The 16,839-nt window shown below is 43.4% G+C and overlaps 1 protein-coding gene and 1 pseudogene across 2 annotated transcripts in view; both read right to left on the reverse strand.

Moving 5' to 3' along the window:
• PTPN9 (protein tyrosine phosphatase non-receptor type 9) overlaps positions 1 to 16,839 on the reverse strand; it is a 107,353-nt gene that overhangs the window by 25,464 nt on the left and 65,050 nt on the right. For both annotated transcript variants that reach the window (XM_034939164.3, XM_063596807.1), the window contains exons 6-7: positions 11,308 to 11,418; positions 7,750 to 8,078 (exon numbers count right to left, since the gene is read on the reverse strand). In XM_034939164.3, coding sequence (XP_034795055.1) covers positions 7,750 to 8,078; positions 11,308 to 11,418 — 440 coding nt within the window. The remainder of the gene's footprint in view (positions 1 to 7,749; positions 8,079 to 11,307; positions 11,419 to 16,839) is intronic.
• LOC103786164 (small nuclear ribonucleoprotein F-like) lies at positions 11,438 to 15,532 on the reverse strand (annotated as a pseudogene).

Genomic DNA, 16,839 nt, shown 5'->3' on the forward strand with positions numbered 1-16,839 from the left:
TAGATGCAATTGATTATCTGATACATTCAATCACTTGGAAACTAATGATAACACTGTAAAATAAATCTGATTGGGCATATAGAAAAATAATGAAGGGCCAAGCATGGTGGCTCACACCTATAATCCCAGCACTTTGGGAGGCCAAGGTGGGCAGATCACTTGAGGTCAGGAGTTCGAAACCAGCCTAGCCAACATAGTGAAACCATGTCTCTACTAAAAATAACAAAAAACATTAGCTGGGCAAGGTGGCAGTTGCCTATAATCCCAGCTACTCAGGAGGCTGAGATATGAGAATCGCTTGAACCCAGGGTGTGGAGGTTGCAGTGAGCCGAGATCGCGCCACTGCACTCCAGCCTGGGCAACATCAAAACAACAACCACAACAACAAAACAAAACAACAACAACAACAACAAAAAACAAAAGAAAAAGAATGAGGAATGTATACAGAAAACTAAAGGAAATGAAAAAATCTGGTAATTAACTCCAGAAGAAACAAAAAATTGAATTGATAAGATCATTAGGCCAGGTGTAGTGGCTCATTCCTGTAATCCCAGTATTTTGGGAGGCTGAGGCAGGTGGACTGCCTGAGCTCAGGAGTTTGGGACCAACCTGGGCAACATGGCAAAACCCCATCTCTACAAAAATACAAAAAATTAGCCAGACGTGGTGAAGCATGCCTGTGGTCCCAGCTACTCTGGAGGCTGAGGTGAGAGAATTGCTTGAGTTTGGGAAGCAGAGGTTGCAGTGAGCTGAGATAGAGCCACTGTACTCCAACCTGGGTGAGAGAGTGAGAGCCTGTCTCAAAAAAAAAAAAAAAGGCTGGACGTAGTGGTTCACACCTATAATCCCAGCACTTTGGGAGGCCGAGGCAGGTGAATCACTTGAGGCCAGGATTTTGAGACCAGCCTGGCCAACATGGTGAAATCCCATCTCTTCTAAAAATTTAAAAAAAAAAAAAAAATTGTTAATATATTTGATCATTTCATAGTAGCCCATGTAGCTCTCCAGTAAAAATAATTTACATAGTCATAATAATGTACAATGACGATTCAATTTAAGAATGTTACATATAATTATTGGAAGAGTAGTCAAAATGAAAGTGGAGACATAGTATAAGAGCTAAATGAGCACCTACAATAAAAGTCACTAAAAGTATTATTATTATTATTATTTTTTTTTTTTTTTGAGACAGGGTCTCGCTCTGTATTCCAAGCTGGAGTCCAGTGGCACAATTTTGGCTCACTGCAGCCTCAACATCCCAGGCTCAAGTGAGCTTCCCACCTCAGCCTCCCAAGTAGCTAGGATTACAAACACACGCCACCACACCCAGCTAATTTTTGTAATTTTTGTAGAGACAGGGTTTCCACCTGTCTCTACATGTTGCTCAGGCTGGTCTTGAAATCCTAGGCTCAAACGATCTACCCACCTCAGCCTCCCAAAATGCTGGGATTACAGGCATGAGCCACTGTGCCTGGCATATTATAAGCATTTTAATTTAGAATTAGGGATGAAATACCAGGGGAAACAGCTACAAGAGTTGAATACATGATTATAGGTAATGGAACTGAGGGTAAAACAGGAATTTGCTATTTATTTTGTCATTGCTTGTCTTCTTTAGAACTGTTTGGTTTTGAAAAAAATTATTTGCATATATTAACTGAAAGCAAAGAAATTACAAAGGTCACACATATAAAATAATACTCTATATTGTTCATGAGTGCTTATGCATATATAACAGTATAAATAAAATCAACTAGAAAGAAATACCATATTCATACTAGTAGCTGCTTATGATGAGTGGGGAGAACTAAGGATGTGGATTAGAAGGAATTTCAACTTTATAATAAATTCTTTCTCTCATATAATAATTAAAAAGACAGCTGGGCACAGTGGCTCATGCCTAAAATCCTAGTGCTTTGGGAGGCTGAGGTGGGAGAATCACTTGAGCCCAGGAGTTTGAGACCAGCCTGGGCAACAGAGCAAGACTCCATCTCTACAAAAACTTCAAAAAAATTAGCAAGGTGTGGTACCCCATACTTCTTGTCCCAGCTACTAGGAAGGCTAAGGCAAGAAAATCACTTGAGCCCAGGAGGTTAAGGCTGCCATAAGCTATGACAGTGCCACCGCACCTGCACTCCAACCTATGCGACAGAGCAAGAACACATGTCTCTCTTAAAAAGAAAGAAAAAGGCCAGGTGTGGGGGCTCATGCCTGTAATTCCAGCACTTTAGGAGGCCAAGGTGGGTGGATCACCTGACGTGAGGAGCTCGAGACCACTCTGACCAACATGGCAAAACCCCGTCTCTATGAAAAATACAAAAAATTAGCTGGGCTTGGTAGCGGGCACCTGTAATCCCAGCTACTTGGGAGGCTAAGGCAGGAGAATCGCTTGAACCCAGGAGGCGGAGGTTGCAGTGAGCTGAAGTCACACCATTGCACTCCAGCCTGGGCAACAAGAGCAAAACTCTGTCTCAAACAAACAAACAAAAAAGATGAAGCAAATATAACAAAATATTAACAAGAGTCAGTGTTGATTCTGTGGTAGGAACATAGTTGTCTGTAAAATCTTTAAAAATTTCAGCCCAGCGCGGTGGCTCATGCCTGTAATCCCAGCACTTTGGGAGGCCGAGGCTGGCGGATCACCTGAGGTCAGGAGTTGGAGACCAGCCTAGTCAATATGGTGAAACCCTATCTTTACTAAAAATACAAAAAAAAAAAATTAGCTGGGCGTGGTAGCAGGCACCTGTAATCCCAGCTACTTGGGAGACTGAGGCGGGAGATCACTTGAACCCATGAGGCGGAGGTTGCAGCGAGCTGAGATCACGCCACTGAACTCCAGCCTGGGCGACAGAGCGAGACCACATCTCAGAGAAAAAAATATATATATTTCTCCCTTCCTATACGAATATGCCTAGTGAATAAAACCAATCCTAAAAGATTACATACAGTATGTATGTAATTTTTTTACATTTTATATAATGTTACTTGATATAACAACAATTTGGAAAGGACAAAATTATAGAAATGGAGAATAGATTAGTGGTTGCAGGGGTTAGGAATGGGGAGGTGGTGGGAAGGAGGTATATGTTTACTATAGGGCAATGAGGCTGGGCACGGTGGCTCACGCCTGTAATCCCAGCACTTTGGGAGGCCGAGGTGAGTGGATCGCCTGAGGTCAGGAGTTTGAGATCAGCCTGGCCAACATGGTGAAACCCTGACTGTAGTAAAAATACAAAAATTCGCCAGGCATGGTGGTGCATGCCTGTAATCCCAGCTACTTGGGAGGCTGAGGCAGGAGAATTGCTTGAACCTGGGAGGCAGAGGTTACAGGGAGCCGAGATTGCACCACAGCACTCCAGCTTGGATGACAGAGCAAGACTCTGTCTTAAAAAAATAAGTAAATAAAAATAAAAATATTGATCGCTTCTCAGTCTTTTGGCTAAGATCAAGTGTAAAATAAAAATATTGAAGGGCAATGAGGGGAGCCTTGTGGTGATAGAACTCTGTATCTTGATTATGGTGACAGATACACAAACCTACACGTGTGACAAAACTGCACAGAACTAAATACACAAAAATGAAGTAAAACTGGGGAAGTCTAAATCAGATTGGTGGATTGTATCTATACTAACATTCTGGCTGTGATATTACACTATAGTTTTGGAAGATGTTACCATGGGATAGCTGTAGAAAGGGTACATGTAATCTGTCTCCATTATTTCTTACAACTGCAGGTGAATCTACAATTATAAGAAAAAGTAAAAAGAGAAAAGAGAAAGAAAGTCTCTTGGTCCAGGGGATTCCTGGGCAAGAGTGAATATACACTGATAGCCACTTCATAATCCAGAATTCCAAGGGAGACACAGTTTGTTCTTTGTAAGTAGCTCTACTGGGAGTTGGTATAAGTCAGAGGCTTGGAGCTGATGAGGATTCTAGGTTCTAAATCATAAAGTGGGGAATCAGTCATTCAACAGGCAAGACTAGGAAGTCCTCTCATTAGATGAGAGATCTGTTCTCTGATTGTCAAATGGTAGCTGGTTTGGATGATGCCAACAAGACGATCTAAACCCACTTTTTTTTTTTTTTTTTTTGAGACAGAGTCTTGCTCTATCGCCCAGGCTGGAGTGCGGTGGCATGATCTTGGCTCACAGCAACCTCCGCCTCCTGGGCTCAAGTGATTCTCCTGCCTCAGCCTCCCAAGTAGCTGGGACTACAGGTGCGTGCCACCACACCCAGCTAATTTTTGTATTATTAGAAGAGACGGGGTTTCACCATGTTGGCCAGGATGTTCTCAATCTCTTGACCTCGTGATCTGCCAGCCTCAACCTCCCAAAGCGCTGGGATTACAGGCGTGAGCCACCGCACCCAGCCAAACCCACTTTTTTAATGGAGGAGGGGAGACTCCATAGTAGAAATGACATCTCAAGGGCCTCACAGCAGCTGGTAGTTGCAAAAGCACCGAGAGCAAGGTGAAGAATCCCCAGGATAAGTGTGCATCCTCTTAGATCAGCCTAGCATGCCTGCCTGCTCCAACGTATTTCCTTGATTCAAGACTGCAAGGGAGGCTGGGCATAGTGGCTCATGCCTGTAATCCCAGCCCTTTGCAGGGCTGAGGTGGGCAGATCACTTGAGGTCAGGAGTTCGAGATCAGCCTGGCCAACATGGCAAAACCCCATCTCTACTAAAAATACACAAATTAGGCCAGGCATGGTGGCTCACGCCTGTAATCCTAGCACTTTGGGAAGCCAAGGAGGACGAATCACCCGAGGTCAGGAGTTTGAGACCAGCCTGGCCAACACAGTGAAACCCCATCTCTACTAAAAATACAAAATTAACCGGGTGTGGTGGCACACGCCTGTAATCCCAGCTACTCAGGAGGCTGAGGCAGGAGAATTGCTTGAGCCGGGAGATGGAGGTTGCAGTGGGCTGAGATCGTGGCACTGCACTCTAGCCTGGCCGAGAGTGAGACTCTGTCTCAAAATAAATAAATAAATAAATAAATAAACAAACAAACATACACACACACACATATATACACACACACAAATTAGTTGGGTGTGGTGGCACACACCTGTAATTCCATCTACTTGGGAGACTAAGGCACAGAATGGCTTGAACCCACAAGGTGGAGGTTGCAGTGGGCCGAAATCATACCATTGCACTCCAGCCTGGGTGATGGAGTGAGACTGTCTCAACAACAACAAAAAAGACTTTAAGGGAATAACTGTTCTGTTTGCAAAAGAGATTGGATATAAACAGGGAGTCTGGTAGTTGGGTATAGGTAGCACCCATAATTCCAGCACTTTGGAAGGCTGAGGCAGGAGGATCACTTGAGCCCAGGGGTTCAAGACCAGCCTGGGCAACATAGGGAGACTCTACAAAAAATTTAAAAAATTAGCCAGGCATGGTGGTGCATGTCTGTGGTCTCAGCTACTCAAGAGGCTGAGGCAGGAGGATCAATTGAGCATCAAGAGATGGAGGCTGCAGTGAGCCATGATCATGCCACTATGCTCCAGTCTGGGGGACAGAGCAAGACCCTGTCTCTAAAAAATAATAATAATAATAATATAATAAATACAATAAGTAAAATGAAATAAAAATTAAATAAAAATAGGGGTCTGGAGCTGGTAGGGAAGAAACAGAGCTGTATGAGAGAAAAGAATAATTTCCCTTGTTGATATATGGTCTGTGTCCCCTTTTTCTCCTCTTATTTTCCTTTGCATTCTTGCTCTGATTGACTTCTTTCTCAAGTGCCTCTTATCTCTTACTTACCCTATCTCATTATTTTCCCCAACTCATTATTTTCCCTCTTTGCTTTGCTAAAAGACTCTATCCCTGCATCTTATTCAGAACACACTGACTACACTGGACAGGAGTTACAAGAGAGAAGAGGTACTCACAGAATCCTAGATTTCTAAAACATTTAAGCTACAAAGGTAGGTGAATATCAGAGTCCAGTAGTCACATATTATACAGAGGAAAACCAAAGTGCTGAGAAGGGAAATAACTTGTGTCACTCACAGAGGGAATTTTTGGTTAAGTTGGAATATGAGGCTGGGACCCACTAGGATGGCTTCCCTCATTTTCTTTCTTTCTTTTTTTTTTTTTTCCTTAGACAAAGTCTTACTCTGTCACTTAGGCTGGAGCTCAGTGGCGTGATCGTAACTCACTGTGGTCTTGACCTCCCGGGCTCAAGTGATCCTCCTGCATAGCTGGGACAACAGGAGTGTGCCACCATGCCTGGCTAATTTTTTCGCTTTTTATTTTTGTAGAGGTAGGGTCTTGCTATGCTGCTCAGGTTAGTCTCAAACTCCTGGGCACAAATGATCCTCCTATACCTTTACTCCCAAAGTGCTGGGATTATAGGCATGAGCCACTGCCCCCAGCCCTAGTTTCTGTAGTTTTCAACAGTCACAGCTCACTAGCTGGAGAGAAAGAGATTTCTGGGGCAGCCAATTAAAACATGGTAAGAGAAATGACAGCAACATGGTAAGAGAAATAATCTGACCAGGTGCGGTGGCTCACACCTGTAATCCCAACACTTTGGGAGGTTGAGGCAGGAGGATCACTTGAGCCTCGGAGTTTGAGACCAGCCTGGGCAACATGCCGAAACCCCATCTCTTCAAAAAATAAAAAATTAGCTGGACATAGTGGCACATACCTGTAGTCCCAGCTACTCAGGAGGCTGAAGTAGGAGGATCGCTTTAACCTAGGAATTTGAGGAAAAGAAAAGGATAAAAGAAAAGAAAAGGAGAAGAGAAGAAGAAAAGAAGAGAAGAGAAAAAAGAAAAAGAGGCCAGGTGCGGTAGATCATACCTGTAATCCCAGCACTTTGGGAGGCTGAGGCAGGCAGATCACCTGAGGTCAGGAGTTCAAGACCAACCTGGCCAACATCGTGAAACCCTGTCTCTACTAAAAATACAAAAATTAGCCAGGCATGGTGGTGCGCGCCTATAATTCCAGCTACTTGGGAGGGTGAGGCAGGAAGAATCGCTTGAACCTGGGAGGTGGAGGTTGCAGTGAGCCGAGATCATGCCATTGCACTCCAGCCTGGGTGACAGAACGAGACTCCGTCTCAGAAAGAAAAAAAAAAAAGAGAGAGGGAGGGAGGAAGGAAGGAATTACAGGTGTGCGCCACCACACCCAGCTAATTTGTGTGTGGGTGTGTATATATATATATGTATGTATGTATATATAGTTATCAAGTAGTTACGAGCCAGAGTTATAAACTAGCCAGATGGTTTTGTGATAGGATTTGAGTAGAATGAAAATCTCAAGGGGTTAAAGTCCTGTGAGGCAACTGTACTCTCTGACTGTGGATTATTATAAGTGTACCACATACCCCTCCTCAAGAAGTAATGTTATACCATAAATGTTATGGGGAGAAACTGCCCAAATGAACAGACCAGCACTCACACTGAGTACTGGAATAGAGAGTAGCCTATTTTGAACCTACTTTAAAAAAAAAACAACTTGCATTTCAGAAAAACATCCAAAAATATGTCCAACAGGGTTATCCTGTTGGTACCAAAGACCTTCAGAAATTTCAGAGCATAGGATGTTAGCAAGAAGCACCAAAGCAGAAAGTACCTCTTTCTGCATGCGAGAAACCATCATTTATGTGAGAGTGATGTTCCCTAACATAAGGAAGGGTCTCTGCTAAGCAAGTGAGGGGTGGAAGGAGCTGTTGCCAGAGCCTACCAGAAGCATCCTGGTAACCAGCTGCTGGCCCAAACTTTTTCTACTTACATGGAACAGTGGAAAGTGCCAACAGGGTTCTCACGACGAATGTCTTCATATTCCTCATAGATTCCTTGCTTTTGCCTGGCATTAACATAGTCCACCAACTCTTGGATGGTCATAGCATGGGGACCTGGAACATGTACTGAGTCCCAGTCTAAGGCAGGAGGGAGGGAGAACAGGATGATCTCATCGAAGGGATCTGGGTGGCCGTTCACCTGGGGTAGGAACTGGAAATTCCAAGTGGCGAGATCAATTTTGACGTACCCACCCAGGTTTTCTGGAAGACACTCCCTGGGCAGATGCTGCGTGACCTCAGATGTCTTTAATATTTGAATCTGGAAGGTTAGAAAGAACCATGTGAGTATGTGGGAGGAGGGAAAGGCATATAGAGTGACAAAGAATAAATGTATTTATATCAGGTTTGGAGGATGGGATAAGATTTTCTTGAAATACAAGGTATACTTGTAAAAGTAGTAGACTACATTTCATCTGCCTGAGATTTAAGTCCTATGAATTTGCCAGATAAAAGTGTGAACTCCCAGAATGTATATAAAATTCACTCCTGGAATTAGGGACACTGTTATACATCTTCTGAAAGGACGATGTAGTGAACAAAAGCTTTATATTATTAACAAGGCTTCCCAGCATCGCTGCATGCTGGTACTCTTTTTTTGGCCACTAAGAATGCATAGGTAGTAGTTATTTTTGTCAACCCCATACTCAGACAACCAATTCTAAGGCCTGTTAGCTTGTATTTTACTCAGCTTGGTATAACTGTTCACAAAGATAGGATTCTATGAAAGCAAGACACCCAGAGGCAGGGTAGCCCAGGAAAAATGTGAGATAACACTTTTTTTTTTGAGACAGGGTCTCACTTTTTCACCCAGCCTGGAGTGTAGTGGCGTGATGAAGGCTCACTGCAGCCTCAACCTCCTGGGCTCAAGTGATCCTTCCACCTCAGCCCCTCAAGTAGCTGGGAATACAGATGCACACAACCACGCCCAGCTAATTTTTTGTAGTAACCATAAAACTTAATTCTGCTCTCTGCTTGGACATAGCCATGCTGGAACTAATTAGCTTAACTGGTTCTCCTTAGGATCTCTGTGGAATGGGGATTCTCTTCCTCCTAAAAGCTCATCTCTTTTGCTGTCGCCTCTTCTTGGAATGCCTTCCTTTCCTCCTCTGCCTCTTCATGGACCAGCACAGCTCACCTCTTCTGTGAAGTCTTTCCTGACTGCCTGAGGCCATATGCTCCTCTGCATTCCTGCAGAGCCAAAGTCCTCATATGTGTATCTCTGTGTTCCCTATCAAGACCATGAGCTCCTTGAGGGTAGACTGTCTCACTTAATTTTTAATTATCAGGAACCAGTGCTTCGACTACAAAAAGTGCTTAATATATTTTGAGTTTATACATGCATGTATAATTCCTATAATTCAAGTGCAAGAACTTGCCTATGGATTCCTCTCAAAGAGTTACCTTATTTTGTTTTTTTTGTGTCTTTTTTTTTGAGACAGAGTCTCGCTCTTTCGCCCAGGCTGGAGTGCAGTGGCGCGATCTCTGCTCACTGCAAGCTCCGCCTCCCGGGTTCACGCCATTCTCCTGCCTCAGCCTCCCAAGTAGCTGGGATTACAGGTGCCCGCCACCACGCCCGGCTAATTTTTTGTATTTTCAGTAGAGACGGGGTTTCACCGTGTTAGCCAGGATGGTCTCGATCTCCTGACCTCGTGATCCGCCTGCCTCGGCCTCCCAAAGTGCTGGGATTACAGGCGTGAGCCACCGCGCCCGGCCAAGAGTTACCTTATAAAAGATCTCTCCAGCTGGCACGGTGGCTCATGCCTATAATCCCAGCACTTTGGGAGGCTGAGGCAGGTGGATCACCTGAGGTCAGGAGTTTGAGACCAGCCTGTCCAACATGGTGAAACCCCATCTCTACTAAAGAAATACAAGAATTAGCTGGGCATGTTGGCAGGAGCCTGTAATCCCAGCTACTTGGGAGGCTGAGGCAGGAGAATCACTTGAACCCGGGGGACGGAGGTTGCAGTGAGCCAAGATCATGCCATTGCACTCTAGCCTGAGCGACAACAGCAAAACTCTGTCTCAAAAAAAAAAAAAAAAGAAAGAAAAGATCTCTCCTGGCTGGGCACGGTGGCTTATGCCTGTAATCCCAGCACTTTTGGGAGGCTGAGGTGGGTGGATCACGAGGTCAGAAGATCAAGACCATCCTGGCTAACACAGTGAAACTCCGTCTCTACTAAAAACACAAAAAATTAGCCGGGCGTGACAGCACACGCCTGTAGTCCCAGCTACTAGGGAGGCTGAGGCAGGAGAATGGCTTGAACCTGGGAGGCGGAGCTTGCAGTGAGCCGAGATCGCTTCACTGCACTCCAGCCTGGGAGACAGAGCGAGACTCCGTCTCAAAAAAGGTGGCTCACACTTGTAATCCCAGCACTTTGGGAGGCTGAGGTGGGCGGATCATGAGGTCAGGAGTTCGAGACCAGCCTGGCCAATATGGTGAAACACCGTCTCTACTAAAAATACAAAAATTAGCTGGGTGTGGTAGCGTGCGCCTGTACTCCCAGCTACTCAGGAGGCTGAGGCAGAAGAATCGCTTGAACTCAGGAGGCGGGGCTGCAGTGAGCCAAGATCGTGCCACTGCACTCCAGCCTAGGCAACAGAGTGAGACTCTGTCTCAAAAAAAAAAAAAAAAGAAAGAAAAGCTCTCTCCTACTCTGCGTCATTAGGTCTCTAAGTAGCTTCCACAGAACCAAATGTTTTCACTTTCATATCCTGTCTTTTAATTGCTGCAATCAGTAACTGAGACCATAAATCTTTTAATCATGGAACACGCAGGAGATTATAACAGAATTAAAGTTTTTGGTTTTATTGTGGCGGCGGGGTCTCACTGTGTTGCCTAGGCTGGTCTCAAACTCCTGGCCTCAAGCGATCTTCCCGCCTTGGCCTCGGACTCCCAAAGTGTTAGGATTATAAGCATGAGCCATTACACTTGGCCCAGAATTAAAGTAATTTTGAACGCTTTTGAAATTGGGAAGCAACAAGATGTTCTGAGAAAAAAAAATGCCAGGAATAAATGTAGAAAGAGACATAACGAAAAACTTTCCTCCACAACCCTGGTGGTCAAGGGATTGAATGATGTTTCCAGTTGAACAAATTCTAATGCCAGTTCAACTAATGCAGTTATATTACAAGCTGTTAAATATTAAAGGCCTATGCAGCACTAGGATAAATTTTGGAAGTAGCAGCTATCCCTAAGTTACCTCCAGGACACATTCCTTCAGTACTATCTTATGCAAGGTGCTATAGAAAGTGAGAACCAGATAAACTGTGTTTAGTTTTGAACTTCAAGAAGCTCGTAGGACAGTAAGAGAGGCAGTCTGTATTGAACTGACTAATGCATCAGGTAGAGAATATAAGTGAATGCACTAACAGAAGCAGAACAGGCTCTAGAAGACATGCCAGGAGGATTTTTTGAAGGTAGAAAATTAATTGGCAGGAATTCACTGTATCTATTCACCTCCAGATAAAAAAGGGCGAGCTTGCCTTACCCTCTCCCGGACTTTGTCCTTCAGGAGGAGGCTGATGATGGAATAGGGCACTCGGAACCATATGGGTGCCCCCACAATCAGCACCTTCTTCAAACGAGCTGGAAATGCTCCCTGTGGAGAAAACACATGAGGATTTAAGTGTAATGGAACCTGTGACTCTTCAAGCCCAAGTTTAGGTTTTCTGCTCTTCTCTCCATTCTTACCCAGCAGGGGGAGTCTACAGCCTAATTCAGGTTTGATCTCAGCAGCTAGAGGAAAAGTGGTTAAACAAACTGAAGAAATTAGAAGCTGATTTACCTTTAAACATAACAATGTTAAGTTCTTGTCTACCGTAAGCTTTATGGATCAAAAACTATTCTGACTTCTCATCTCAACAGATATCCTACACATACCACACATCAGCATACATATATGCCTCTTAAAAAAGTTATGTTATTAAAACTTGAAGGAAAAATGAGATCATGAATAAACTGAACATTAAACATTTCTTGACCAGGTGCGGTGGCTCATGCCTATAATCCCAGCATTATGGGAGGCCGAGGTGGGTGGATCACCAGAGGTTGGGAGTTCAAGACCAGCCTGGCCAACATGGTAAAACCCATCACTACTAAAAATACAAAATTAGCCAGGCACGGTGGCAGACACCTGTAATCCCAACTACTCAGAAGGCTGAGGTAGGAGAATCACTTGAACCCAGGAAGCAGAGGCTGCAGTGAGTTGAGATCAAGCCATTGCACTTTACCCTGGGCAACAAGAGTGAAACTCTGTCTCAAAAAAAATAATATGGCTGGGCACAGTGGCTCACGCCTGTAATCCCAGCACTTCTGGAAGCTGAGGCGGGCAGATCACTTGATGTCAGGAGTTTGAGACCAGCCTGGCCAACATGGTGAAACCCCATCTCTACTAAAAATACAAAGATTAGCCGGGCATGGTGGCATGTGCCTGTAATCCCTGCTACTCGGGAGGCTAAGGCAGGAGAATCGCTTGAACCCAGGAAGTGGAGGTTGCAGTAAGCCAAGATCACACCACTGCACTCCAGCCTGGGCGACAAGAGCGAAACTCCATCTCAAAATTTTAACAATAATAAATAAAAATTTAAAAATTTTAAAAATTTCTCTTTCATAACTTTTCATTCAGTCTGATGTATGCATAATCATTTTTTTAATCTATTCATTCATCTATGTATTTACCAATCAATAAATATAATCTAATGTGCACTATGGCAAATGAGATCTAAAAAAAGGAGATATCCTCATCCACACAAGATATAAAGATGAAAAAATCATTCATTCCTAATCCACAGTACTTAGTTTTTTTGTTTGGTTGGCTGCTCTGTTTTTGTTTTGTATTGTTTTTGAGACAGGATCTTGCTGTTGCCCAGGCTGGAGTGCAGTGGCACAATCGCCACTCACTGAGTCCTGTACCTCCCAGGCTCAAATGATCCTCCCACCTCAGGCTCCCAAGTAACTGGGACTGCGCCACTACACTTGGCTAATTTTTGTATTTTTAGTAGAGACAGGGTTTCACCATGTTGGCCGGCTGGTTTCGAACTCCTGATCTCAAGTGATCCTCCTACCTTGGCATCCCAGAGTGCTGGGATTATAGGCATTGAGCCACTGCTCCCGGCGTGAAGTTCTTAATTTTCAAATGGTTAAATGTATTACTGTTTTCTTTTCTGGTTAGTGTGTTGTGTGTCTTAAATCCTTTTCTATTTTAATGTCAGAAAAAGTACTTTTTTTTTTTTTTTTTTACTGCTGTACCACCGATTCCACCAATGTGTATTAATTTTTCTAATTTGGTTTTTTATTGTAAAATATACACAACAAAATTGACCTTTTAAACCATTTTAAGTGTACAATTATTGGCGTTAAGTATGTTCACAATGCAGCCATCACCACTATTCATTTTCAGAACTATTTCATCATCACAAACAAAAACCCTGTACCCATTAAATAACATCTCCCTATTCCCTTCTCCCCCTAGTTCCTAGTAACCTTGGTTCTACTTTCTGTCTCTATGAATTTGCCTATTTTAGGTCCTCGTATTATTGGAATCCTACTATATTTGTCCTTTTTTGTCTTGTTTATCCTACTTAGCATAATGTTTTCAAGGTTAATCCATATTGTAGCATGTCTCAGAATTACAGTGCTTTCTAAGGCTGAATAATATTTCCTCATAAATATACCACATTTTTCTTATCTATTAATCCGTTGATGGACATTTGGGTTGTTTCCACTTGTACACATTGGTTGTTTCCACTTGTCCAGATTTGAGGAGCTATTTTACACATTGTTTCCACTTGTCCACATTTGAGGAGCTATTTTCTTTTAAAAATTTAAACTTTTGTTTTTGTCCTTTTTTTTTGAGACAAGGTCTCACTCTGTTGCCCAGGCTGGAGTATGATGGCACCATCATGGCTCACTGTAGCCTTGACCACCCAGGCTCAAGTGATCCTCCTACCTCAGCCTCGCAAGTAGCATGTGCCACCATGCCTGTCTAATTTTTGTATTTTTGTAGAATAAAAATACAAATGGTTTCATCGTGTTGCCCAGGCTGGTTTCAAACTACTGGGCTCAAGCAATCTGCCTGCCTTGGCCTCCCAGTGTTGGGATTCCAGGTGTGAGCCTCCATGCCTGGCCTGTTTTTGCTATTTAAGACTTTAACCTATCTGAAGTTGATTTTTGAACATAGTATGAGATGTAGGAATCTGACATTTTTTTCTATGTGGGTAGCTGTTTTGTTTTCCACCTTTACATATTAAAAAGTCCCGTCTTTCCCCAACTTAGACTTTCTATTTGTCAGTTTTAACAAAGTCACAATATCCTGGGGAATAAATATGACATAGGTAATTTAATTAACCATGTAACCATCATTCTGATTATTCAGTTTGCTTTCAGGCCTAAATAATCCTGATATGCTCATTTTATCTTTTCCTTTTAATTTTTTTTTTGAGACTCACTTTAATATTTTTTTTTTTTTAGTCTCACTTGGTCACCCAAGCTGGAGTGCGGTGGCACGATATCTGCTCAAGGGTTCAACCAATTCTCCTGCTTCAGCCTCCCGAGTAGCTGGGATTACAGGCGTGTGCCATCACGCCTGGCTAACTTTTTTGTATTTTTAGCAGAGATGGGTTTTCACCATGTTGGCCAGGCTGGTCTCGAACTCCTGGCCTCAAGTGATCCGCCCATCTTGGCCTTTCAAAGTGCTGGGATTACAGGCATGAGCCACTGTACCTGGCCTCCTTTTAAATTATTTTAAGAAGCTGTTTCTAAGACTGGGATTATTTGGCTAAAGATTATGAATATTCTTTTTTTTTTTTTTAAGACAGGGTTTTATCAACTGGGCTGGAATGCAATCATACGATCATAGCTCACTGCAGCCTCATATCCTGGGCTCAAGTGATCCTCCTGCCTCAGCCTCCTGGGTAGCTGGGATGATAGGCACACACCACCACACGCAGCTAAATTTTGTACAGTCAGGGTCTTGCTACGTGGCCTAGACTGGTCCTGAACTCCTAGCCTTAGGCAGTTCTCCCACTTCAGCCTCCCAAAGGGCTGAGATTATAGATTTAAGTCACTGGAGCCAGCTTAAGGTATTATTTTTAATTATCTAAAATAAATGTGCAGTAAATACTCTTTTTATATTTTCCTGATTGTTTCCTTAGCATATAATCTCAGAAATACAACTGATCAAAGGGTATGTGCATTTTTAAGGATTTATAATGCCAGATGCCTTCCAAAAGGTGTTAACGACTTACTGAACTGACAGTATATGAGGGTGCTATACAGTCATTTATTTATTTGAAAAACAAACAAATCTTTATTGTCTAGAAATATATATTTTTAAAATCCCCCAGAAAAGACGCTATTCTCTCATTTCCCCATCCTCTTCCTCTTCCACACCTCTGAGACAAAGGACATTATTATACTTTAGTAAAACTTCATCCAGATGTCCAGACAATACCCCAACTATGTATTCTTCTGTATTTGCAAGCTACATGTTCATATAGATACATCTGTAGATCTGGTTCATCTACAGATACCAGTTAGCCTTTGTAATCCATTCGCCACTTAAGTTTCACCATCACTTGGTTTTCTGTGAATCCCTTGAGGAAAGGTTTGGGATTGAGGGGTAAATCCTTTATAACCACAGGAGAATGCTGCAGGCTATTCACTGCTGACCAAGCTGCCACCCATCCCTGGTGACTGCAGCAGGTACCCCCAGACAGTCATGTAAATAGACTAGGCCCAGGTCTGCAGTTCTTTGCTCTGAAAAAAGAGACGTAATAGCTTCTACTTTTTATTTATCATTTTGTGGAAATAACAGGTGTTTTCCTAGAATGGTTTTTGATTTGCTGGTAAAAGGACCTTGGACATTTAGGTCCTGAAATAAATTGTTGCATCTTTGAAGGAAAAGATGAAAGTAGTTTATCACACTTCAGTGAAGAGGCCTTTGGAGAAGTTTGTTCTAGATGCTGTATATTCTCCATAGAGGAGTGCTGGGGATTCTCCAATCAGTAGAACTAAAGGGTAACTGAAGAGAACAGAGTGACATGTCAGATTGAGAATCAGTCTTTTGAGGCTGGGCGTGGTGGATCACACCTGTAATCCCAGGACTTTGAGAGGCCCAGGTGGGCGGATCACTTGAGGTCAGGAGTTCGAGACCAGCCTGGCCAACATGGTGAAACCCCATTGCTACTAAAAATACAAAAATTAGCCGAGTGTGGTGATGAGCACCTGTAATCCCAGCTACTTGGGAGGCTGAGGCAGGAGAATCACTTGAACCCGGGAGGCGGAGGTTGCAGTGAGCTGAGATCACGCCATTGCGCTTCAGCCTGGGGGACAGAGAGAGACTCCGTCTCAAAACAAACAAACAACAAAAAAGAATCAGTCTTTTGAAAGTGGCAAAAAGGGCTGGGCACGGTGGCTCACATCTTTAATCCTAGCACTCTGGGAAGCCAAGGCTAGTGGATCACCCGAGGTCAGGAGTTAGAGTCTAGCCTGGCCAACATGGCAAAACCCCATCTCCACTAAAAATACAAAAATTAGCTAGGTGTGGTGACGAGCACCTGTAATCCCAACTACTTGGGAGGTTAAGGCAGGAGAATCGCTTGAACATGGGAGGCGGAGGTTGCAGTGAGCCGAGATAGCACCACTGCACTGCATCCTGGGCAAAAGAGTGAAACACTCTGTCTCAAAAAAAAAAAAAAAGAAAGAAAAGTGGCAAAAAGAATAGGCTAGAAGATACTAGCTACAATTCCTCTTTTTTTTTTTCTTTTGGATTTCTCAGGAATGATTTCTTCCTAGTTAGACCGCCAGTGTTGCATGGTAACCATACCCATGAAAAGGGCCGGAATATTGAAAAACTGCATGAAACTAAGCGCTGTGGGTCGGGCACAGTGGTTCACGCCTGTAATCCCAGCACTTTGGGAGGCCAAGGTGGCTGGATTGCTTGAGCTCAGGAGCTTGAGACCAGCCTAGGCACCATGGTGAAACTCCATCTCTACAAAAGATACAAAAATTAGTTGGGTGT

This window comes from Pan paniscus, chromosome 16 (assembly GCF_029289425.2).
Source record: "Pan paniscus chromosome 16, NHGRI_mPanPan1-v2.0_pri, whole genome shotgun sequence".
NCBI classification, from domain to species: Eukaryota; Metazoa; Chordata; class Mammalia; order Primates; family Hominidae; genus Pan; species Pan paniscus.